Source organism: Ahaetulla prasina, chromosome 3 (genome assembly GCF_028640845.1).
Source record: "Ahaetulla prasina isolate Xishuangbanna chromosome 3, ASM2864084v1, whole genome shotgun sequence".
Classification (NCBI taxonomy): domain Eukaryota; kingdom Metazoa; phylum Chordata; class Lepidosauria; order Squamata; family Colubridae; genus Ahaetulla; species Ahaetulla prasina.
Genome location: NC_080541.1, coordinates 21,123,458 through 21,149,684, shown reverse-complemented (window position 1 = coordinate 21,149,684; position 26,227 = coordinate 21,123,458). Strand labels below are relative to the sequence as shown.

At 41.2% G+C, this 26,227-nt stretch overlaps 1 protein-coding gene across 2 annotated transcripts in view; it reads left to right on the top strand.

The window, feature by feature from the left end:
* DEPTOR (DEP domain containing MTOR interacting protein) overlaps positions 1 to 26,227 on the top strand; it is a 107,343-nt gene that overhangs the window by 46,139 nt on the left and 34,977 nt on the right. For both annotated transcript variants that reach the window (XM_058179210.1, XM_058179211.1), the window contains exons 3-6: positions 384 to 562; positions 993 to 1,116; positions 18,298 to 18,476; positions 22,585 to 22,770. In XM_058179210.1, the coding sequence (XP_058035193.1) occupies positions 384 to 562; positions 993 to 1,116; positions 18,298 to 18,476; positions 22,585 to 22,770 (668 nt within the window). The remainder of the gene's footprint in view (positions 1 to 383; positions 563 to 992; positions 1,117 to 18,297; positions 18,477 to 22,584; positions 22,771 to 26,227) is intronic.

The following is a 26,227-nucleotide window of genomic DNA, read 5'->3' as shown; positions in this document are numbered from 1 at the left end:
CATTTTAAAGTTCCAGAGGTGCCCATCAATCCTAAAATGTTGGAGAATCATGGACAAAAATTGGACCGTTAAAGCTGTTACTTTGGGATCCACTAGATCTTTTATTTCAGAGTTTAATTAATGAGAGGAAGGGATGAAGACTCAAAGTTCCTCCTGAAGTCCTTCATAGGTTGAATGATACTAGTTTCAGAAGCAGAAAGTCCTTTTTGGCCATATGATGGGGAAAATGAGAAATTTACATATTTGGCAATCTGTGTGCAAATCCCAAAATACAATGGAGCATCCATCCTTTTCAGTTTGCAGTGTAAACACAATTTCCAGTTTTCAGGATAAACACAAATCAACAACAGTTAATTTTAAATGCAATATCATTTGTTTCACAGGCTCAGGCTGCATGAAGAAAAAATTATTAAGGACCGAAGACACCACCTGAAGACTTATCCGAACTGTTTTGTTGCCAAAGAATTGATTGACTGGCTGATTGACCACAAAGAGGCCTCTGACAGGGAGACAGCAATAAAACTCGTGCAGAAGTTACTGGATCGTAGCATTATCCATCATGGTAAGCGAAAAGAATCAACGTTCTCAAGCTCTTTTTTTTATTTATTTACATTTATATCCCGCTCTTCTCCGAAGACTCAGGGCAGCTTACAGTGTATAAGGCAATAGTCTCATTCTATTTGTATATTTACAAAGTCAACTTATTGCCCCCCCAACAATCTGGGTCCTCATTTTACCTACCTTATAAAGGATGGAAGGCTGAGTCAACCTCGGGCCGGGCTTGAACCTGCAGTAATTGCAGGCTGCTGTGTTCTAATAACAGGCTTCTACCAGCCTGAGCTATCACGGCTAGTTAGGGCTAGTTAGGGGCTTCTGAAAGTGCTCAGGATACATTGAGTGCTGTGGTTTGGGAATATAATATTAAATCACAAAACTTAAATAAAAAATATCTGGAGTGTTTTCATCCCGATTTCCTGTGTTTTATGTTTCAGTTTGTGATGAGCATAAGGAATTCAAGGATCTCAAACTTTTCTACCGCTTTAGGAAAGACGATGGGACGTTCCCACTTGACAATGAAGTGAAGGCTTTCATGAGAGGACAGAGAATATACGAAAAGTATGTTCCACACACAGTAGGTGAAAAGGGACAGCCAGTTTTTTCTGCCGTTCTCCTTTGTTTTTGACGTTCCGTTCTGGGTGTTGTGACATATCTAGGCAAAAGATCATGGCCCTTTTTGGAGAGAAAAGCGTTGGGACCAATACTTGCAAAAATATAGCCAATAAAAAGGAAATAACATCCAATGACAAAATAACAGTGTTGGAAGGGACCTTGGAGGTCTTCTAGTCCAATCTCAGCACAAATGCCTGTGAATTTTTCAACAGTCAGGGAATGCAGACTAAGATTTACTTGTTGAGATGTGCAGCTATAGAAAACAAATCAAATCAATCAATAAAAATAAGTTACGGGGTGGCAAAATCAGGCCTGACTACTAATGGGAATGGAATATAGTGGAACATAGGTCTAGTTATACTTGTTCCTTGTTGTCCATCAGTGTTGCTCGATGGGTTTGTTCAGTGTCTGTGAAGATTCTCAGTCATCCAGGTCATGGTTGTCCCAAAGGTGCTTTTTCAAGAGGCAACTAGATTTAAACTTAATGTCAACCGCTTCAAACTTGATTGCAGAAAATATGACTTCTGTAACAGAGTTGTTAACGCTTGGAACTCATTACCTGACTCCATAGTCTCTATTCAAAATCCCAAAATCTTCAACCAAAAACTGTCTATTATTGACCTCACCCCATTCCTAAGAGGACTATAAGGGGCGTGCATAAGAGCACAAAAGTGCCTACCGTTCCTGTCCTATTGTTCCCTTCATTATATCAAATTAACATAGCTGTTGCATGCTTTTACTTATATGTACATATTTTTATTTCATGATATCTTGTTTTATTTATGACGATGTTTGTGTATACTGTTATGACAAAAATAAAAAAAAATAAAAAAAAGTTCCTTCAGCTCTGACTTCAGCTCTCCTCACCATCCAGTCAGAGCTGAAGAAGCTTCTTGGATGAGAAGCAAAACGTCTTCCAAGAAAAACCAGAAAGTCCCATTGTCTCTTGAAAAAGCACCTTTGGGATGATGGGTTTGTTCATTTCCTGGAGCTTCTCAGAGAATGAAGGCACCTCCTTGGATTGATGGAAAAAGAAGATACAGTTAATTCTATGTAACAGTTAAATTGCCTGTCATCCAGAGCAGGGGTCTCCAACCTTGGGAACTTTAAGCCTGGCGGACTTCAACTCCCAGAATTCCCTAGCTAGCAAAGCTGGCTAGGGAATTCTGGGAGTTGAAGTCCGCCAGGCTTAAAGTTGTCAAGGTTGGAGACCCCTGATCCAGAGGATAAACAGGCATCTACAAAATTGTCCCCTAGAACACTAGGAAAAGCCCTAGATCTATGATGGCGAACCTATGGCACGCGTGCCACAGGTGGCACATGTAGGCCTCTCTGCCGGCGAGGGCTCGCCCCAGCTGAGCTGTTTATACATCCAACAGGAAAGGAAGTGCCTCACAGGACCAGGTAGAAGTAAATCCTATAGAAGCAGGAAATGTATCACTGAACCATGGAGATGAATGCTAGAGAGGAATAAAGCTGCATACAAGGCAGACATAACACCTGTAACAGCATAGACATACAGGGGGGTGGGGGGGAGGGAGGCGTGCCCTCCCTGCCCCCCATTTTTGATCCCAGGAGACTTCAGGGAGGCCTGCTAGGCCCAAAATGGGGCACGTGGGAGAGGGATTGCGCGCATGCACAGGGGGCGCTTGCGTGTGGGTGGTGGCGCGTGCATGCATAGGTGGTGTGTGTGCATTGTATTATGGGTGTGGGCACACACACGTGTGCTGTTGTGTGCGCATACTTTCGGCACACAAGAACAAAAAAGTTAGCCATCATTGCCCTGGATCCATCAGGGGCCTGGGATGGGCCACCTTAAACTGGCCCATCATTCCTACAGCAGCTGGTAGCTCCAATTAACTTCATGATTTTGAGGAAGCAACCTGTCCATCTTTCAAATCCTAAGTGGATTCAAACCTGCATGCTAGAGCAGTGGTGAAATCCAATTTTTTTTACTACCGGTTCTATGGGCATGGCTTGGTGGCCATGGCTTGGCTTGGTGGGTGTAGCAGAGAAGGATACTGCAAAATCCCCATTCCCTCCCCACTCCAGGGGGAAGGATATTGCAAAATCTCCATTCCCACCCCACTCCAGGGGAAGGATACTGCAAATCCCCATTCCCTCCCCAGTCCTGGGGGAAGGATATTGCAAAATCTCCGTTCCCACCCCACTCTGGGGCCAGCCAGAGGTGGTATTTGCCGGTTCTCCGAACTGCTCAAAATGTCCGCTACCAGTTCTCCAGAACCTGTCAGAACCTGCTGGATTTCACCCCTGTGCTAGAGCATTATTATTGCCGATTAGGTGACTTCACCACTAGATGTCCCTCTTATGGCTTGACTGACTGACCACACAAGACCTATAAAAGCAGAAAAGAACTGAAACAAGACACTTCAATCGGAGTTCCGCCGATGATGTTACCAAGCTTAGTGATAAAACGTTCAAAAAATAAAAAACAAGCTCAGAGAACAAACCACTACCAACATCTACCACATGAGCTACAAATATTTTCCACCATTTCTAATGTTTTGTGATGTTTAAATGTTTTTTCATTCTTTTTAGCTTATCGACATGTTTTATTACTTTACGGCTTATATATAAAATCATTCTGAGTTGCTGGTTTGCTATGGGAAAAGCGGGGTTAAGGAGCATCCTCTATGTCTAAAAGAATTAATATACACATTACTCATTTAATTGCGTGATTTTCATCCTGTCCCAGCTCTTCAGGGTTTCCCCACCCCCAAGAGAAATGTTATGCTAACAAACTAGCAAAGGTTATGGAAGATAAATCCACAGCATATCATTAAGATTCAGAACAGAACAGAAGGTTGCATGGGAAATATTGAATGTCATGCTAGATTGTTCGGGTCAAATAACAATGGAAGTAAATCATACTCTCCGTTTACAATAAGAGGCATGTAATTTTTGCTCAAGCTTTGCTCGGAACATGGGTGCTGACATTTACTAGCAGTTGACATTTACTAGATCTGAGTAGTACAAAAGGTGAACCATTGTGTAATTGGGCAAATTAAATAGGAGGCCTTGGGACAATGCTCCCAATCAGAATAAGCAAAGGTCGGTATTTATGAGGCACCTTATAGAGAAAAAAAAGTTGCATTTTGATCAGTGGTGGGATTCAGCTGGTTCTGTTTGGGCGAACTGGTAGCGGCGACTGTGGTAGGCCCCGCCCACCTGCCTGGACGTAATGCCATCCTATTTCATCACGTCTTGGAGGCTGTGTGCATGCGCGAAAGGCACACACGTGAGCAAAGAGCATGCACGCAAGGCCAAGCATGCATGGAAGCGAAGCGAGTGCGCGGGCACATTTGCGAACCAGTAGAGAAGGTAAGCAAATCCCACTTCTGATTTCGATTGTCTGTTGTAGATGACGGTATTATCATGTCAACATTAAGAAAAGGGGAAATGGAAGCTGTACAGATTGTACATAGAGATCAATGAAGGGTTGCTCTTAATGTCTTCCAAAAATTACTTACAAATTGAAGTGTAGCTGTTTTTGTTTAAATGTGGATAAGAACATGTGGGAGGTGCCATTAAAGATGAGATACCAGGAGCCTTTGAAGATGGTGGTCAGTGATTGGTGACGATCATCCTTTTATGATACCTAAACAAGGTTTATCTTAATTATTTTATTAACTCTTCAAGTAGCTTAAGAGATACTACAAGGAACTCCATTTTTATGTGGTAGTCCCTATCTGGGGTAGAGTCAGGGCGACTGGATGGAACTGAGCATTTACTGGCTGGATTCCCTTCCTGATGCCCACCCAGAATTTGCAGCAGATGTTTTTTCTTTGCACCCTAAGAGAGAATCATTTACCGCTACCTAGGATTGAACTCTCAACCATCCAAGTGGGAGGTGAGCATCTTCACCACTAGGCCACCATGCTGCTCTCAAGGGATACTATGATGTCAAACACCACTGAGAGATCTATCAGGACAAAGGTGACCAGAGAGAGAGAGTTAAGATGAAGCTAGTATTGTTAATGATCAAACACGTGAATAATTTTTCTAATACTTTAAAAATCTGCAAAACCTGCCTGATCAGCATGCTAATAGAAGAAATGAAAGTCATCGTTTGTTCTGAGATTACTTGATTCTTTTTGGAATCCTATCCAGACCTCCAGGAATGGCTCTGTGGTAGACATATGTTTATCCTCTGCTTCTTTTCAGTTGTTCTTTCTTTTCTTTTTTAATGCCTTGTGGATGATTTTGTTTACAGTAGCCAATAAAACAATTTGTTCTTAGTATTCCTAGCGCAAGAGATACCAAAAATGAGAAGGCCTGCTGTGTTTTTGCTACTCTGTTGTAAGCCACAAAGAAGAAATTGTTTAACAAATAAGAGGGAACTGGGAAGCTTCATGGCAGCGATTTGAGTTAGATGTTCCAACTTGCAATTTTTCCTAAAGGAGATTTGGAAGATGCTGTTTGTCCCAGTGATGGAATATAAACAGACACTTTTCAAGTGTCTTGTTCCTACCTCCTTGAAAAAACAGAACTTTATATAGTCCACCCCAACCACAGCAATTTCTAACGTATCTCGGTGAAAGGGAGAGCTGGTGTATTCCCTGTGTGGTTTTAAGACAAGCCAAATTCTGCAGCCAAGAATCATGATTTCTGAACTCAAAATAAATACATGGATTATTATGGAAAGCTTGTTTAACTCATAGGAATTAATAATAAGCTTACTTGATCCAGAACTCAATAGCTAATGATTGGAAAAGACAGATATCTCCGAATACATTAACTAACAATCTACCTTAAACATTATCCATCAGTTTAAAATCTTTCCCTTCTTAGCGGATTTTCCATGGAAGGTCGAAAAATAGAAGGGGTGTCCAGAAAACATGGAAGAATTGCAACAGGATGAAGATGTTGGTTGTTGGGCTTCCAGAATATTCTGTGAATGAATTGGATTAAAGTCAACATCTCAGTTCAAAATATCGTTTTTCAAACCATTTAAACTTTCAGTCCAAGATTGGCGTTTCCTGTTTCCTACTATTTGTCAAGAACTGAGGAAGAATTCTTTCCCAGGCATGCTATTTTGGCTTCTCTGTAAGAGGGATTGAATGTAGGAAAGCTGATGGCTTTGTACTCACCATTTGGTAAAATGAATGGTTTGATTTTTCTTATGCATATGGAGTACATAGCATTGACCTCTAGATCTGTCAGGCGCAAGCAACCAGAACCATTGGTGAATAGCTAAAGTCAGTAACTTTATTGTCTATTACCGGGTGAAATGCTCCCAAATTGGACCGGATCATGTGCACGGTAGCAATCGTGGCCGGTAGTTTGGTGATCTGGTAGCTTTGCTCCGCCCACCCACCCAGGTGTCATTACTTCCTGGTTAAAACCAGGTGTTTTTTGCCTTCTGCGCATGCGCAGGTTTTGTACATGCGCAGAAGGTATGTGCGTGCATGTGACGTGCAGGCGCACTTCCAAACCAGTAAGGAAGGTAAGTAGATTTCACCCCTCATCTATCCCCTATGTTACAATACTTTCTCCAGACTTCTTGCCTTCCTTGGGAATGACTAGATAAGACTTCATGGATCTTGGGGGACATATCTGTACATGTTTCTAATAACTATAGCATTTGGTTTCCAGTACCACTGCAGTTGCTATTATTATTCACCTTCTACAACTGATTTGAGACAATTTGGTGTAGTAGTAAAGGGGTCAAGGACAACTCAGTGCAGTCAACTCATCATGGCCAACTCGCTGCAGGACAAGAGTTACACTAATATCGAAGAAATGATGGAATAGAATCATTAAAGAAAGGCAGCAAAAGGAGGGACAAAATGAAATGTGAATGACAAAAATTAAAATATTTTTTAAAAATTATTTTTAAACACTTGAATTGAATCGTTGAATTGTCTCGCAGGGAGTTGCCCTGCAGTGAGCTGCCCACGGCAAGTTGTCCCACTGCGAGCTGGCTGCAGCAAGATGGCCATGGTGAGTTGGCTGAGGTGAGTTGGCTGCACCAAGTTGTCCCATTCTGGTGGTGAAAGCATCCAGCTAAAAACCTGGAGACCATGGCTTCTAATCTCCATCTTCAACATTGAGCCAGCTGGGTGACCAGTCATTCTCTCTCAGCTCTAGGAAGGAAGCAATGGCAAAGCACTTTTGAAATCTTGCCAAGAAAGGTCTTTAAGGTCTTGTCCAGGCAGTCACCAGGAGTCAACATTGATTTGAAGGTGCCCGTGCACACAAACACACACACATCTATTTCAGCACTTTTAGAATTTCTATATTGCGGTTCTTCTTCAATTCTGACCATTGATATCGCCCAACATATTAGAATTGATCAGCAAATTGCTCTATATCTCAACATTCTCTGTGATGTATATGTGTGCTTTACCCCTTTCAATTACATTGGGAAAATAGGCCTTATAGCCCACTTTACATAAACCTCAACTTTCTCCTACAAAAACACTATTTTGCAACCAAATAAAATCAAGTTTTCTGAATATGAAGAACAAGGGTGGGCAACTATAGCCCCTTTGCCACCTGTGGATGTTAACTCCCAGAATTCCTGAGCCAGACAAGGTGTTCCAAGTAACACCCCCAACGAAATCAAACTCCGAAGCTTGACGTTCCTCAAAGCTAACTTTTATTAGAGTTGTCATATTGGCAAATCTGGGAAAACCCGAATCTGAAAGCTTCCGGGTTTTCCTCACCCAAAAGAAAGTTCAAGACCTTGCCCACATCTCCTACATGTCCATCCCAGCTCTAATCAGTTCTTTCTTGGGCAAAAGACATCCTCCAATTTTTTCTTTGCAGAGCTGCCGGACACCATGGCCTTGACTTCTACAGAGAATTTTGTTATGGCTAAATCTACTTCACTCTTGCCATCCCCCCTCACAACTTCCCATGGTAGGATTGTGGCAGGCCTGGACCCTGAAGGCACCAAGGCAGTATGGCTTCCAGGCATGACACAAGGTGGTAGAAGGGCCATAGTTGCCCATCCCTGATTAAGAGGCTACCTCTCCCAGTTTTAAAGTAGCAAATCTCAGTTCCCCTTCCCCCTGGACATAACATTTAACCAAATTTATCAGTTTTGATCCCATCAGGATTAAACCTGTGGTTCTAACCTACTGCAAATGCTTGTCTCATCTTTCAGAAAAAGCAATATATTTCTGCTGTTTGTATTTCTCTGTGGTTATGCAACACAACTAATGAATGAGGTCACATTTTAATATAACTTGCTAATTAATCGGGAATGAGATCAGACAACCTACACCCAGTAGCCATGATCTCAACAGCTTCTGTAACACACTGTTGTTTGAAGGCTTGGTTTATTAACAGTAACTAAAAGGCATATAAATTTAAAATCAGAACGAATCATAGGAAAACAAAAGAAAGGAACTGGATCTTTTCTCCAACAACCACAGAATCAATTTTCCATTCCAAAATCTCTTCTTATACCAGAAAGGAAGTCTATAGTGATGCCAATAAATAAAAACGGTAGAGTGACTCCCCTGTTGAATAATGTTTCTGTTTGGCACCTTTTATTCCTCTCAAAATTCCAGTTCCTCAGTACCATCAATATTACAGGCACATCAACTAGTAATTTTAACTTTAATAATGAGACTGATTTGCCTTCTGGGCTTGTATCTGAACAACAAATCCTCTAGTTGTGTTGTATTTGATAGTTCCTTTTCAGCGGTGGGTTTCAAATTTTTTTTACTACCAGTTCTGTGGGTGTGGCTTGGTGGGCATGGCATGGCTTGGTGGACTTGGCTTGGTGGGTGTGGCATTGGAAAGATACTGTAAAATCTCCATTCCCATCCCACTCCAGGGGAAGGATACTGTAAAATCTCCATTTTCTCCCTATCAGCTGGGACTCAGGAGGCAGAGAATAGATGGGGGTGGGGCCAGTCAGAATTTTTACTACTGGTTCTCTGAACTACTCAAAATTTCTGCTACCGGTTCTCCAGAACTGTTCAGAACCTGCTGAAACCCACCTCTGTTCCCACAGCCCAATAACAAAAGGTGATAATAATAACGATGGTGACAATTGCTCTTGTGTTGATATCCTTGAATTTATTCCTCTGCAAATAAAAGACAGGTGTGGATGAGATAGCTTTTGACAAGTGTGTGCATGTGAATGTATTTCTCCTGGAAATTTATTATTATTATTTATTTATTTGTGTTCCAACTTTATTATCTTATTTTGTTATGGCTGATGGTACAATCAGCCAGATGTTCTGACTGGATTTGGTATTTTTATTCACCTATTAAGACTTTCCCAAGGACCTAGAATAGATAGATGTTGTTGTTAGAGGATGTAAGCTGTTTGGAGTAAAGCTGCCTTTTGCAATTGACTGATAACAAATTTGTCAATGCCAATGTTGTTCACGTAGTGTTCCAGTTTTGGGGTTGCATCAAGGTGCCTATTATTATTGATATTACCTTTGCTTTCTCTTACCACAGTCATTGTCATCGTCATCATCATGGATTCTTTCTTAATACTTTAGGATTCTTTCTTAATAGTTTACTAATTTTAAGGGAGTAACATCGAGTATCTAGAACTAAGGAGAAATTTCCTGCAGGGAGAACTATTAATCAGTGGAACGACTTGCCTCCAAAAGTTGTAGGTGCTCCAACATTGGAGCTTTTAAGAAGAGATTGGACAACGATTTGTCTGGGATGGTATAAGGTCTCCTGCCTTGAGCAGAGGGCTGGACTAGAAGACCTCTGAGGTCCCTTCTAGCCCTATGATTCTATTTCTTTTTTTCTCCTCCTCCTCCTCCTCCTCCTCCTCCTCCTCCTCCTCCTCCTCCTCCTCCTCTTCTTCGTTTTATTTTAGTAATAGAAATATCACTCTAGTTCTCCTATTTCCAGGTAAAATGAATCTCTATTTAGTGGCTAGAATTCTTTGACTATTTCAATGATTAAGGAGTTATTAACTCTCCTTGTATGCAGATGTTTGGCTCTAAACATTATTTGTTTATTTAAGGTGAAGCATATGATTGAAAAGGCTCACTTGCCTAATGCAGAGTACTAATTATCTTTTATCAGGCCAGAGGTTTTCTGTGACTGATGAAATCTTCTAGCAATGTGGCATAAGGTTAAGATTGAGAGTCGTTAAGATAAAAATTTTGCTAGCCCTTCGCTAACTGAGAAGGAAAAATGAGGGTCACCATGAAGTTCATGTGGATCAGTAATAGGCTGCCTTTGGCCCTGACACCCAAGAGACCCTCCTGAGGAAAATTTTATGATATTGTTCCTGCCATTTTGAACTGGAAAATGTACAAAACTGCACTGTAAATCCTGCAAAAAAAATTTTTTTAAAAAAGAAAACAATTCTCCCAGATTTTTCTAATTCCCCCCACAATTGTCAGACACTCCCCCTCCGCAAAACCAAGAAATACACAGAGTTATGTCTAAGCAGTTTCCTTTATTGTTTCCCACCTATTTACAGAAATCTTACCAAACTAAATCATCTACTTCCATCATTAAAGTTATACTCTGATAATCTCTAGGGAGGAGCTGTCCTAACTCTCTTTCTCCCAACCAAACTAGGAGGTCCTAGGCTAGACAGGGGTCTGCAAACTTGGCTCTTTTAAGACTTGTGGACTTCAACTCCCAGAGTTCCTCAGCCAGCAAAGGGCTGAGGAACTCTGGGAGTTGAAGCCCACAAGTCTTAAAAGAGCCAAGTTTGCAGACCCCTGGTCTAAACTACACTGTTTCTTGGTCCTCTGGAATTCATCCCCTCCCTCCTGGGAATCCAGACCACATTCCACCCACAAAATTTCCAATTCCCAGAAAAAAAGCCTAAAACCTTATCTTCAAACAAAACAAAACAAACCTAAATTCAATTCCCAGATGTTTTGAACATAGCTGTCCAAAAAGAATCATCCTTAGCTCAATAATCTTCCATTCCTAGAATTAGTAGAAATAATCAGTATTAAAATGTTATGTTGTTTCCTAGCATGAATATGTTTGGACTTTCATGTAAAAAAGGTTCTCTATAACAGCGGTCACCAACTGGTGGTCCGAGAGAAAATTTTGGTGGTCCGTAGAAAAATTATCTGCATTTTTTATATTGCACTAAATCAGGGGTCCTCAAACTACAGCCCCTGGAATGGATACATGCAATAAACGTTTGTGTTGCTGCAGAGAATCTCCCCCTTCGGGGTCTTTTTCTGTGGGTTGGAGGGGGGCAGAAATTCTGACTTGGGGTCTGCTTCGGCCTCCTGGTGTGGGGCTTTGAGTGAAGGCTGGAGGGAAGTGCTGCTGGTGATGAAGAGCCAAAGGGCCTTGTTTCAGTGGGACTGCATTATGGCCTGGAACTGGCTGACCATCTCAGCCCGCTGAGCCTCCAGGCACCTGTACCTGGCCTTGCACTCCCGCAGGTCTTCCCTCTGCTTGGAAAGCCTATGCTTGTAGTCCTCAATGAGGTGCTTCTACTGAGCCTCCTTCTCGGTCAGATCCAATTTGAACTGAGCCAGCTGTTTTGCCAACTCTTTCTCATGGTGGCTGCTTTGCTCCAACAACTGCTTCCTATTGGGGCCATAAGGAGCCTGGGCAGGGAGGCAAGAAGTGGCTGGGAGGGGAGGGGCGAGTAGAGGCCGGCGAGGCACCTCTCAATGTGAATGACATCAAGTTGGCCACACCCACTCAGTCACATGACCAACCAGTCACGCCCATCCAGCTGGTCATTAGGCAGATTATATTAGTGTCCGCAGGATTTAAAATTATGAATTTAGTGGTCTCTGAGGTCCGAAAGGTTGGTGACCCCTGCTCTATAATATACTTTATATTCACCATTTGGAAATTGATTAATCAACCCCCAAAAATCTTCACTTTGCTCAATATATCCTCAGTCAACAGATTGAACAAAAATCATGTTCTTTTTTTGTATGTGTGCCCTTTAACATAGTTTATAACAGGCTAAATAAAAGGAATCCTCCCCAATACATCACACAGTCTGAATAAGAAACATTTCCAAGAAGAAAATTATATTTATTTTTACTAGAAAAATTATGGGATTGGATCCTAAGAACAACAATTTCTGAACTTTCAAAAACCTCCAAGCTCATTTCTGATATACCATTTGCTGGACTAGATATAAGCCAATATCCTGCTGTTTCCATTCAAAACGCATTAAAGCTAGCAATTTTCTGTTGCAAGCATTGATAGGGATACCTTTTCAATTTTACAATTTTTATTGAGAACATTCTGTTCTTAATCTGGGATGAGCATCCAATCAAAATTTTGTAGTTTTTTTTTTAATGCAAGAAACTGCATTTTATATACATATAAGCAGATAAAGGAGAGATGCTATCCTTTTTTTCAAATATGTGATTACTACAACATGAAGCTAAAACTTGTTACTTTTCAGGAGGCTATAGTTTTATTCAAATTTCACTCTAAGTCCTTCTATATTTTTATCAAGAAAACAACATGAATCTGTGTCCAAATATTTTCCAAGAATTCAGCTCATTTCAAAGGGATCTTTTATTCGCCTCAAAATATATTTCTCTGAAAATAGCATGTCGCAAACATTTCATTTTTGGTAAGCTTCCCTGAGTTCAGTTATTTAATACTTTTGTTTCTATGTGGCCTGCTTATATTAATATTTACAGTACTATCTTCTGGCATTCTATGCCAAAGAACAATTAATACAAATTTCTGAGAGAAATTGTGTGTAACTTTTCTGCTAAGAAAAGATTGGACCACCATTTGACTTACTGTGTGCAGAAGCAGAGTTTTCTAATTCTCACGCAACAGCTGTTTTGAAACCATTGGCTAATGGATTTTACATTTGGCTTTGGATTTGGGGTGATGGGCTTTTGGCATCTGGTTTGATTAATTTCTTTTGAAGAAAAACGACATAAAAATGACTTATCCCCACAATATTACCTGTACTAAATGAATGATTTGGGACTAAATTATTCTAGTTTTTTTTTAAAAAAAATTGTGGAAAACAACCGTCAAATAATTTTGGTGATTTGGTGACTTCACTTCCTCCCTAATATAGATGTTGATGGAAATGTTGGTTGAAATATTATTGTAACCTGACCAGATTAAGGGCTTGGCATAGTTATAAGAACAGTTTTTCCATTTGTGGCTGTTTGTTCATTATACAAATATATAAGGCACATCTGTTAACTATTCATTATGGGTAATCCTCAACTTATGACCTCAAACTGGGACTGGAATTTCAGTTGCTAAGCGGTGCAATCAATAAGGGAGTCATCACCGATTTTGTAACCATTTACAAATAAATGAATGGTGAATAAATCACATAGTTGTTAAATGAATCATTCACCCTCCCTAAAAAAATCCAGCTTCCCCAATTGAACTTGGCTTGTTGAAAGCTGGCTGAGAAAGTCACAAGTCACAATCACACAACCACAAGGGGCTGCAACCATCGTAAGTGCAAGCCAGTTGCCAAGTGCCTGAATTACAATCACACGACTGCAGGAATGGTACAACCAGTTGTAATTATAAGGATGGGATGTGAATCGTTTTTTACAGAGGCTGCCGTAACTTGAAACCATTGTCGTAAGTCAAGGACTACCTATACTACAAAAGAATTGTGGAAAAAATGGTTAAGTGGAAGGATTGCGATGATATCAGGGCAGTGTTGGAATTCAATTTTTTTTCTGGCTTGGTGGGTGTGGCAGGGGAAGCATACTGCAAAATCTCCATTTCCACCCCACTCCAGGGGAAGGATACTGCAAAATCTCCATTCCCACCCCACTCTGGGGCCAGCCAGAGGTAGTATTTGCCGGTTCTCCAAACTACTCAAAATTTCCGCTACCGGTTCTCCAGAACCTTTCAGAACCTGCTGAATAGCACCCCTGTATCAGGGGCTTACAGGCTAATATATCCCGTTAAGGGTGAAGAAGAAATGAAAGAGGAGCAGCACAAATTCTGAGACCCCCATCTAAACTCCACATTGCATTAAAGCTTCAAAAATTAAAAAATCTATATCGACTGTTTTCAATTTGATGTTTTCCAGATGTATTTGGATTGCAAGTTCCAGAGCTTCCAACCAGAATGGCTAGATTCTAATGCTCTCTGTAATTTTTAGAAGCTGTAGTTCCTATACATTTTGGGGAAGGCAAATAGGTTGGTTGAATTATAACCTGGCCCATAGACTACTACCTCTTGATTTCCTATGACAAACAGAGGGATATTGTTGCTTTGTCTGTGGAATTAACGTATCTCGCCTTTCCTGCTTTAGTTTTCTTTTTATTATTATTAATTTATAGAAATAGCAATAGCACTTAGATTTATATACCTCTTCACAGTGCTCTACAAGCCCTCTCTAAGCGGTTTACAGAGTCAGCACATTGGCCCCAATAATCTGGATCCTCATTTTACCAACCTCAGAAGGATGGAAGGCTGAGTCAACCTTGAGCCGGTGAGATTTGAACTGCTGAACTGCAGCTAGCAGTCATCTGAAGTAGCCTGCAGTGCTGGACTCTAACTACTGTGCCACCTTGCCTCTTTATAATATAAAATGCAAAAGAATAGAGTAGCAAAGATAAGGGAGGCAAAAGGGAAGAGAAAATTGTAGAAAAAAGGGAGAAAAGAAAGAAAAGGCGTTGACGTTTGACTCCCTTTGGTGCAGTAAAATAAAATAATAACATCAAACCTCAACTTTTTATTTTTAGATAATACTGTGTTTCCCTGAAAATAAGACCCTGTCTTATATTTTTTTTGAACCCTGAAATAAGCGCTTGGCCTTATTGTCCTGAGCTCAAAAGCCCGATTGGGCTTATTATCAGCGGATGTCTTATTTTGGGGGAAACAGAGTAGTATAAACTACCCATTTCTATAACAACAAACCTATTTAATCGGCAAAACCCAAATTCAAAGTTTCATTTTTTTCCCACCTCAAACATAAGGTCCAGAAGCAGTTTCGGCTTTCGTTTTCTGAGTTTGATTTGCATAAGAGAGCGGAGCAGATAATACTTGCTTCATCCATGCGTAAAATCAGCTCAATAAGCAGCGAGCTAAAAGTGGGATCATCTGGTTTATTAGATCAAAGCAATTGCTTGGGTCATTCATTCACTCAGAAATTGGAACCTTATGAATGAATTTCTGCAATATAGGTAGTCCTTGACTTATGATCACAATTGGGACTGGAAATCGGGTTGTGAGTCATTGTGATTGTAAGCCGAGGCACCCCCACATGACCTGATCTCTCTTTCCAACAATTTCCCAGCAACCATTAAGGAAAACACCAAGGTCATTAAGCGAATGGGGTAGTTGTTCTGCAAACCCATTCTTCCAAAAGAACATATATTTTTTTGCAGGAATGGAGAAAGTTTGCAAAAAAAAAGAGAGTCACAAATCATGGTCATGTGACCATGGGATGCTGCAACCGGTCATACAGGCGAGTCAGATGCCAAGCGCTTAGAGTGTGGTCATGTGACCAGGGCATTGGCGTGACTTTTTACAACATTCAGAAATGCTATACAGATCATAAAATGTCCGTTCTGAGCTGTAAAAATGACCAGTTGTAAGCTGAGGAATACCTGCATGATGTTCTTCTGTGAATGTTAACAAAATAAAGGATATCATTGTTGATTTTAGAAAGAGCTGGCATAATATAATCCGCATATAGACGAGAGGTCGAATGACTAGCCTTGTGGTGCAACCAAAACAATCTGGAACTGAACACACTCAAAACCGTAGAAATGGTGGTAGACTTTAGGAAAAACCCTTCCATACTTCCACCTCTCACAATACTTGACAACACAGTATCAACAGTAGAAACCTTCAAATTTCTGGGTTCTATCATATCACAAGATCTAAAATGGACAGCTAACATCAAAAACATCATTAAAAAAGGACAACAAAGAATGTTCTTTCTGCGCCAACTCAGTAAGCTCAAACTGCCCAAGGAGCTGCTGATCCAATTCTACAGAGGAATTATTGAGTCTGTCATTTGCACCTCTATAACTGTCTGGTTCGGTTCTGCAACCCAACAAGAAAAACACAGACTTCAGAGGATAATTAGAACTGCAGAAAAAATAATTGCTACCAACTTGCCTTCCATTGAGGACCTGTATACTGCACGAATCAAGAAGAGGGCCGTGAAAATATTTGCAGATCCCTCGCATCCTGGACATAAACTGTTTCAACTCCTACCCTCAAAACGACGCTATAGAGCACTGCACACCAGAACAACTAGACACAAGAACAGTTTTTTCCCGAAGGCCATCACTCTGCTAAACAAATAATTCCCTCAACACTGTCAGACTATTTACTGAATCTGCACTACTATTAATCGTTTCATAGTTCCCATCACCAATCTCTTTCCACTTATGACTGTATGACTATAACTTGTTGCTGGCAATCCTTATGATTTATATTGATATATTGATCATCAATTGTGTTGTAAATGTTGTACCTTGATGAACGTATCTTTTCTTTTATGTACACTGAGAGCATATGCACCAAGACAAATTCCTTGTGTGTCCAATCACACTTGGCCAATAAAAATTCTATTCTATTCTATTCTATTCTATTCTATTCTATTCTATTCTATTCTATATACATTATATTATATATTATAATATATTGTATCTTATATATTATATTATTATCTGTAAGGGGAGTGCATAAGAGCACCAGCATGCCTACCGTCCCTGTCTTAATGTTTCCTTTAATTGTATTCATTTTATGTATTCAATTCATGCATGTACATATATATTATCTAATACGTACTCATACTTCACTTTATATCAAGGTTGCAGCTGTGGAAATGGTCAATAGTATTAAGTATCTGGAGGTGTAGATAACTAACTATCTAACAATCTGACTTGGTCTCTTCATATGTTATCTTTAGTAAAATGTGCAAACCAACGTGAGGATGAAGAGAGCACATCTTTCTCAATCTGGCCACTTTTTACAGAGGCATGACTGAGAGCTTTTTAAATTGCATCACTATTTGGTTTGGTGACAGCAGTGCCTCAGATAGAAAGTCCATACAGAGAGTAGTAAGGACAGCCGAGAAGATCATAGGAAGCTCACTTCCCGTTATTCAGGATACTGCTTATAAGCGCTATGTGCTTAGAGCTCAAAGCATTGTTAGAGATCCCAGACACCCACTTTACGGTCTGTTTCTGTTGCTCCCCTCTGGGAGCAGGTTTCAAAGTATTCCTAGCAGGACTACCAGTTTCTGTAACAGCTTTGTTCCCTATGCCATCCGTCTGGTAAACTCGCAAGATTCTTTTTTCCCCCCACCATGTGTATATATACATTCAGACTAGACTGTGTTGTTTCTCTGTGTCATATACTATATGTGTGTAGGTATATGCATAATGACTATCTGTGAGAACTGCAACAAAATGTCACTTTAATATGTGCTGGTTAGTGTATGCTATTCTATTGAATAGTGCATTCAGTTTTGGTTGTCATGATGTAAAAAGATGTGGAGACTCTAGAAAGAGTGCAGAGAAGAGCAACAAAGATGATTAGGAGATTGGAACAGGGGTGGGTTCTACTTACCTTTACTACCGGTTTGCAACGGGATTGCACGCACGATCTTCTGTGCATGCACAGATCAATGGGTCAATGGGTGGAACCTCCCACCGGTTTTACTACCGGTTCTATAGAACCGGTTTGAACGGGGAGCAACCCACCACTGGACTGGAGGCTAAAACATACGATGAACAGTTGCTGGAACTGGGTATATCTAGTTCGATGAAAAGAAGGACTAGGGGAGACATGATTGCAGTCTTCCAATATCTCAGGGGCTGCCACAAAGGAGAGGGAGTCAAGCTATTCTCCAAAGCACCCAAAGGCAGGATAAGAAGCAATGGGTGGAAACTAATCAAGGAGACAAGCAACCTAGAATTAGGGAGGAATTTCCTGACAGTTAGGACAATTAATCAGTGGAACAACTTGCCGCAAGAAGTTGTGGGTTCTCCAACACTGGAAGTTTTTAAGAAGAGATTGGACAACCATTTGTCTGAAGTGGTGTAGGGTTTCCTGCCTAAGCAGGGGGTTGGACTAGAAGATCTCCAAGGTCCCTTCCAACTCTGTTATTCTATTCTATTCTATTCTATTCTATTCTATTCTATTCTATTCTATTCTATTCATGTGTGCATTGACTTTTTCCCTTTCCATTCCCTACTTTCATTGCAGGCTTATGAATACTGAAAATGTTATTTTACAAGCCAGAGAAGAAGAAGGAGCAAAATATGAGCGTACGTTCATGGCCTCTCAACTGATTGACTGGTTGATCCAGGAAGGAGAAGCTGCGACTAGAGCTGAGGCGGAACAACTTGGTCGCAGACTTCTGGAGCACGGAATTATCCAACACGGTGAGAAATGTCTTCTCAGTCACATCACTCTATCAAGATGACAAAGGATGAAAAAAGGAGTAGTAAGGTGGTAGGAGAGGCATCCTGTTTAAACCAAGGATGGAGCCATTTTTAAGCTCAAAATGGCATTCTGGCTCAAAATGGCATTTTCCCCGGATCATACAGCCGCTCAGTCCAGCTGTCATGCAATCCAGAAAAATGTATCTTTGGATTAAGGAGTTATAGACAGGTATTACGTGTGTCATGTCCCACCCCCACTCTGACGAACGAGTCAAGGAAGTCCGTAATAAACTTGGCAACAAAGCCTCTGCAGCTTGCCAAGTGTCTTTGAGGTTTATCAGGGCAGGCAGGAGTCCAAGTTGTGACTTCAGCGATAGGGTCCGATATCAGCAAACTAGATAAGACTTTGCTTGATTCAAGGTTGGAATGCCAAAAGCAGGTCCTTTATATAGGCTGTGGGGTGTGGTCCATGACTCAGCATTTATCCAGGCCTGCCCCATCCTTCCTTCTGCTGGCATCGCCTCTCAGATCTCCGGAAGCGAGGCTCCACCCACACTGAATTGTCCTCAGCTGGATCTGCTGTCAGAGTCTGGGAAAGGGAGGGGTCAGAGGGAGTAGGCCCGGGTAATTCCACCACCTGGCTGGCTTCCTGCTCTGAAGGCTGAGCCAAAGGAACACACACTGTATGAGTGAGGTTTATTGGGCTTCTCCTTTCACTCCTTGAATCCTCTTCGGGCATGGGGCCAGGGCCGGGGGCTGGAGTCATGACAGGCCGTTCATCTTTATTATCAGACTCGGAGTCTGATAAAAGGCCCGGATGAAGACGGGAGGGGCCCGGCTGAGGACGAGTCACAACAACGTGCCTGTTCTATACGCACCTCCTTAAAATCAAATGCAAAGCACTGTGTAGTCTACTAATCAAATATACAGTGCTTGCCAAAGCGGCAAGAAGCTTGGTGCCCACCAAAGGTTTTGCATTACAGTTCTCATCAGACCCATCTAACATGAATAGTTGCAGTGTTTGTTGTCCAAAACATCCGGAAGACATCACACTGCATATGCTGACACACGATGCTGATTCTGAATAGGGTTCAGTCTATATAACAATAGACATTATTCCTGAGAGAGCTAGGCTAGATTGTTATTATTATATTAGATTTTTCTTAAGTTATACTGACTCATGGGGAGTCAATTCTATCGCCATTCTCTCTCTGCCCACTTTAAATCAAGTGACTTTTTTCATTGAATAAATGTTGATGTATATTCTATCAGTTCTAAAGGTAAACTGTTATTTAGCTCCAAGGCCGTGTGTTTTTATTTCCCTACGTGGTTAAAACAAACAAAAGCTAGAACTTTGTCCAGGATTATGCGAGGTCTTGGCACAAGTCAGAAGCCTGCTGGGGCATCCACGAACCTTTACCAATCTCTTTCTCCACTTACAGCTGTTTAAAGTATATCAGCTGCTATTAGGGAGTTTTCTCCAATTTTAGAGAGTTGGATTGGCTTAGTAACCTAAGTCCTTGGTAATCTAAGATGACTAAGGACAAAGCAGCAGAACAGAAGTGCAAAAGTCTTGGTGCTTTTGTGTACTGTTAGTGTGTGAAGCTTAACTTTTTTTAAAAAAAAAAATCCCCTTTTCCTGGTTTTCTGTTGTCCATAGATTTTAGCTTCTATCGTTGAAATCATGGAGGAATCAGCCAGTCCTAGCTGAACAGGGCTACCTTAAACATAAAATATATCTCAGCTTGAGTTCTACTTGATAGATGCTTGTCTTTTCCAGTTAAGGGGTGGGAAAGGCCCTTATCTGAAACCCCTGAGGGCACGTTCTTAAAACCTTGGATTTTTAAATTTGGCCTTTTCGGCATACTTCTGGAACAATCATGAACCAAACAATTAGTTCTTAGTTTAGACCTTTGTAGTCCTTTAAAGTCCTATATGGCATAGGGCCAGGCGACCTCTTCTCTGTTACCTATACTCATTGCATCAGATCTGGCAGGAGAGGCACAAAGAAGAGGGGGTCAACTTATTTCCAAAGCACCAGAGGCCAGGACCAGAAACAATAGATGGACACTAATCAAGGAGAGAAGCAACCTGGAATTGAGGAGAAACTTCCTAACAGCGAGGACAATTAACCAGTGGAACAGCTTTGCCTTCAGAAGTAGTGGGTGTTTCATCACTGAAGGTTTTTAAGAAGAGACTGGACAGTCACTTGTCTGAAATGGTATAGGACAGTGTTGGCAAACCTTTTTGGCACCGAGTGCCAAAACGGGAGCTCACGCATGGGAATGCCAGAAACCGGAAGAGCAGTTCCCCTGGTCTTCCGGTTTCTGGCGCGAAGACCAGCTTGCTGGCATGCGTGCGCATGCCGGAAACTGGAAGCTCAGCTTCCTGGCACACACATGCGCACCAGGGAGCTGCTCTTCCGTTTTCCAGCACTCCTGTGCACACGAAGTCTATCTGGCCGGTTTGCATGTGCATGGCGGAAACTGGAAGAGTAACGGGCGACAGTTGGCGTGCCCAGAGAGATGCATGCCACTTCCGGCACATGTGCCATAGGTTTGCCATCAGGGGTATAGGATCTTCTGCTTGAGCAGGGGGCTGAACTAGAAGATCTCCAAGGTCCCTTCCAGCTCTATTCTGATTGATTGATTGATTGATTGCATGCTGCTGGTCCCATCCACAAAAATATCTTCTTGCGAAGCAAGCCTTTTCTGCTATGACACCAATCCTCTGGAATATTACCTATCGCAAGGCGAGGTTAGCTCTGACCCTTATGGTCTTCCATAAGACTCTCAAAATACAGCTTTTTCAGCAAACTTGGGGATCCCATGGTAAGTTTGGGTCTTTTTTCTATTTCAACTAGAATGAGGAGATCTGTGCTGGAGTTTTAAAATGAAAATTTATTTATCAGTGTGAAACATCGTTGTACAATGAAAAGAAAATCAACCACGGGGAAATAAAATCTGTTCTTCAACTAGCACAGTGCTTCTCAAATAGTGGGGCGCGCCCCCGGGGGGGCGTGAGGCTCCGTAAAGGGGGGCGCGTTTGACCTCGGCAAACACTGTCATAACAAGCTAAGCCCCGTGTTTATGTCTCTGTATCCAATCAGAGAACAATGGGAGCATCTGATTGGCTGTCCAAAACCCTTGTGACACGAGCCTGTCGGAGCCATCTTTAGTGTGGGACGTCCGTCCACACTTACTTTGTTGCCCGACGGATGTGCGCCCAATTGATGTTTCGGGGGGCGCGAAAAATGTTTTCTTCTTCCAAGGGGGGCATGACAGAAAATAATTGAGAAGCACTGAACTAGCATAAAGAAATGGAGAGGGTCTGATAGTTGTGAATGATGTAAACAAGTGGTGAGAAAGTAATTTTTATTTATTCATTTATTTATTTTGTCACGCATGCATGAGAAAAGAAATATAAGTATGAACATAACATATGAACATATAAGTATAAACAGGTATAATTATATTCATAATAAATGAGTATGAATAAATGGGAACAGTAGGACAGGGACCGTAGGCACGTTGGTGCGCTTATGCACGTCCCCTCACAGAACTCTTAGGAATAGGATGAGGTCCACAGTAGACAGTTTAAGGTTAACGTTATGGGGGTTGAGGATGTAACAACAGAATCTTGTAGTGCATTCCAAGCATTGACCATTCTGTGACTGAAGTCATATTTTCTGCAATCGAGTTTGGAGCGGTTTACTTTGAGTTTGTATCTACTGTTTGCCCATGTACTATTGTGAAGCTGAAGTAGTCATTGACAGGTAGGACGTTGTTGCAGACAATTTTGTGTACTAAGCTTAGGTCAGACCATAGGCGACGTAGTTCTGTCCAGGTTATGTACAGGTTATACAGGAAAGAACTCAATTATAGAATCTGCTCCCTCTTCAGCACTAAAGAGCATTGCAAATATTAAACTGTATCATTGATTTCCCAAATGGACTGGCCAGAAATATTGTAGGCCTACGATTGCTGTTAAAATTACTTTTGGGTGATTGCTGGGTATCATTTTCTCGTTGCAAGGGATAACGATTCCCTCCTAATTTTTATGCTCAGCTAAAACGAAGGCTTTCTTTGTCTTTCTTAACCACCTCTAGTGTCAAACAAACACCATTTTATGGATAGCAACCTCCTTTATCAGTTCCGAATGAATTTCCGCCGCCGGAGGAGATTGATGGAACTACTCACCGAGAAATCCCGTTTGGTGCCGGAGAGCCATGACAGTCCCTTTTGCCTGCGGAAGCAAAATCACGACCACAAAAAACACGCCACTTTCCTCTCAGGTATATGTTGGATTAGCGCTGGAGGGTAGACAGAAATTCAGAAAGTCCTCGACTGATTATCATAATTGAGCCCCGCAATTACCATCCCTGGTTGTGACAATTGTGAAGTGGGTGAAAATCACATGACTGGACCCAATTTTACGACCTTGAATGAACGCCACAGTAATAAAATGAATGCCAAGTGGAAGTTGTTGCGACCCAGGCTCAAGTAGGTAGTAATAAACTTAGTCTGTGGAAAAACAAACTTTATTTGAACAGCTGGGAATTGCTTCATTCCCAGCATCGTTCAACTCAAAGTAAAACAAATGCCTCCCAACACAAATTCCTGTGATATCTCACAAACCTTAGTCCAATTAGGCAAACTGCCAAAGGCCCTTCCTGGCAAACGTCCAGAAGCCACAAAAACAAAGATGTATACGAAGCAGAAGACTCAGCTACAACATTGTTTTCTGGCAAAGCTGAAACATCGGTGCTAATCTGTTTTAAGCCTTATGGGAGGGGCCAATCAACTCTTGGCCCTATTCCCAAGTTGTCTGTATTTTTGAATACAGCTCAAAAGGCATGTATTGCATGGTTTGGATACCATCCAGGGGAAACTGGAAACTGGAAGGACCAAGGTCAGACACACAAAAAACCAGAGGCTAAGCAGACTTATACCGTAACAGAGCACCACTGTTCATCACTGAGAAATATCCAGTTTGCTGTAAATCATGATACACAGGTGTGAAAAAAAGAAATATGAGTTTTGAATCTGGCTTCAGGGTCATACCTGGCAATTGCTGGTTTTTTGCTCCGATTACATCTTTCCTAGTAGCTATAATAAAATTAAAATGATCAAAGAGCTATGGCCTACTGACCTTCACGTTTGAGATCTGGGTGAAGTCTTGCACTCCTTCTTCGTTCCATATTCTCTACTTGCTTTCCCTATTCCGAGATAGAGATAAGAATCTGCCTTATTCTTATTCAGAAAGCTGATTCAGGCCTCCTGGTACTACAGTAGTGGCCAAAATTGTGGAAACCTTTTTGGGAAAAAATGTATTTTTGAGGTTTGATGGCTAATAACACCACTCTTTTTTTTGAAATACTACCATAAAATTATATATCGATGGAAAGATAATTTAATCAAGAATGTAGTGCTTTTCAATCTTTGTTTGAGAGATAAAAGTGGCATTTTTCGTGGAATTCTAGATTTTAGGACAAATTTCTGTAGTCTGCGCCCAACAGTCCTTGCACACAACTTCACATTGAATTGCGCCTTTTTTTTTTTTTGCATTTATATCCCGCCCTTCTCCGAAGACTCAGGGCGGCTTACACTATGTTAGCAATAATCTTCATCCTATTTGTATATTTATATACAAAGTCAACTTATTGCCCCCAACAATCTGGGTCCTCATTTTACCTACCTTATAAAGGATGGAAGGCTGAGTCAACCTTGGACCTGGTGGGACTAGAACTTGCAGTAATTGCAGGCAGCTGTGTTAATAACAGACTGTCTTACCGGTCTGAGCCACAGAGGCCCATTTCATCTTGTATACACCCAGATGATTTTCTTCTGTCATGTAGGCACAGTCTCTTAATTCTTCTATCATCACTTGCTGTTGTGTACCTTTTCCTGCCTTTACCAGGGTGGTTTTGTAGTGACTGAGTCTCCTTGTACCTCTTCAAAAACTTAGAAATGCCACCTTTGGTTAAGTTTCCACCAATTTTTCTTCTAATTTCTTTATAACTGTAGCCTTGTTCACTTAATAATACTATTTTACATCGTTTTCTGGGCAACCAGTCAACTCTTCGCACCATTACTTTAATTTTATTATGCTTTACAAGCTCACTAAATGAAAGAACACAAAAAAACCCCAGCCAACTTGATAGCGATCACATAATACATTGACAATTGTCCTCTTCTCAGCTTCAATACATGACATCAATAACTGAATCCCTCTGTGATGTGATTGGCTCATTGCCAAAACAAGATGACACCTGATTGGCTCTCTAAACACTCATGCTCATTGGCTACAATCAGAAGAAGAAAAGCTACCTGATATTAACCTAAGCAATTTGTGTTTCCTTTTTCTGGTTATTTGGCTATAGCTTTTCATAGAATACAGATAGTTGAACAAACTTTGTTGCATTACATTCTTGATTAAATTATCTTTCCATTGATATATAATTTTATGGTACTACTCCCCCCCAAAAAAGTGGTGTTATTAGCCATCAAACCTCAAAAATACACTTTTCAAAAAGGTTTCCACAATTTTGGCCACTACTGTATGTTATCCAGAATTGGGTTTATGACCCTGAAGAGGTGTATTTTCCTTTTAACACCTTAGGAAGTAAAATGGTTCCAGGAAATTTTTATGTATTCGCATGAAGTTCATTGCTGTTAATTATATTCAGGGTGTTGGCCTTTTAATGCTTGATAAAAGGATGTGGCAGGGAATACGACCTCCAGGCAAAAATTTTTATCCCTGGCAAATCTCTGTTAAAGCATCTAGTGGTCGGACAATTTCCACCTGAACTTTTGGCCAGTTAAGAAGAGACAACCAAAGGTGGGCAAACATCCTTATTCTTTACAGGTAGTACTCCACTTATGACCCACAAGCGAGCCAAAAATTTGCATTGCTAAGCAAGACAGCTGTTAAGTGAGAGTTGCCGATTTTACGACCTTTCTTGCCACAGTGGCTCAGTGAATCCCTGCAGCGGTTAACTTAGTAACACAGTTGTTAAAGTGAATCTGGCTTCCCCATTGACTTTGCTTGTCAGAAGGTTGCAAAAGGGGATTTTATGATCCCAGGACACTGCAACCGTCATAAATATGAGTCAGTTGCCAAATGCCTGAATTTTGATCATGGGAATGCTGCAATGGTTGTAAGTGTGGAAAAACAGTCATAAGTTGCTGTTTTCAGTGCCGTTGTAACTTCAAACGGCCACTAAACAAATGGTTATAAGTCAAGGACTACCTGTATCCTTTGGGTCGCAATCTTTTAGCAGCTACCTGATGGGTAGTACAATGGATTAGAAAGCAGAGTGGGATATATTGGTGGGAAGTAACCTGTTTTTTACCTCTGCGCATGCGCAGAGGGTCCAAAATCGCATGTGATGCACATGTGTGCACTTCCAAACCGGTAGGGAAGGTAAGTAGATTTCACCCCTGCTTCATACCCACTTCAGTCTCACTCCATTTTTCATCCTCACACAGCAAATTGTGTACACCAATAGAAATAGAAATAGCACTGCGACTTATATACTGCTTCACAGTGCTTTACATCCCTTTCTAAGTGATTTACAGAGTCAGCATATTGCTCCTAACAATTTGGGTTCTCATTTTACCCACCTCGGAAGGATGAAAGGCTGAGTCAACCTTGAGCTGGTGAGATTCAAACTGCCAAATTGCAGACAGCCGGCAGGCAGCAGAAGTAGTCTGCAGTACTGCGTTCTAACCACTGCACCACCATGGCTC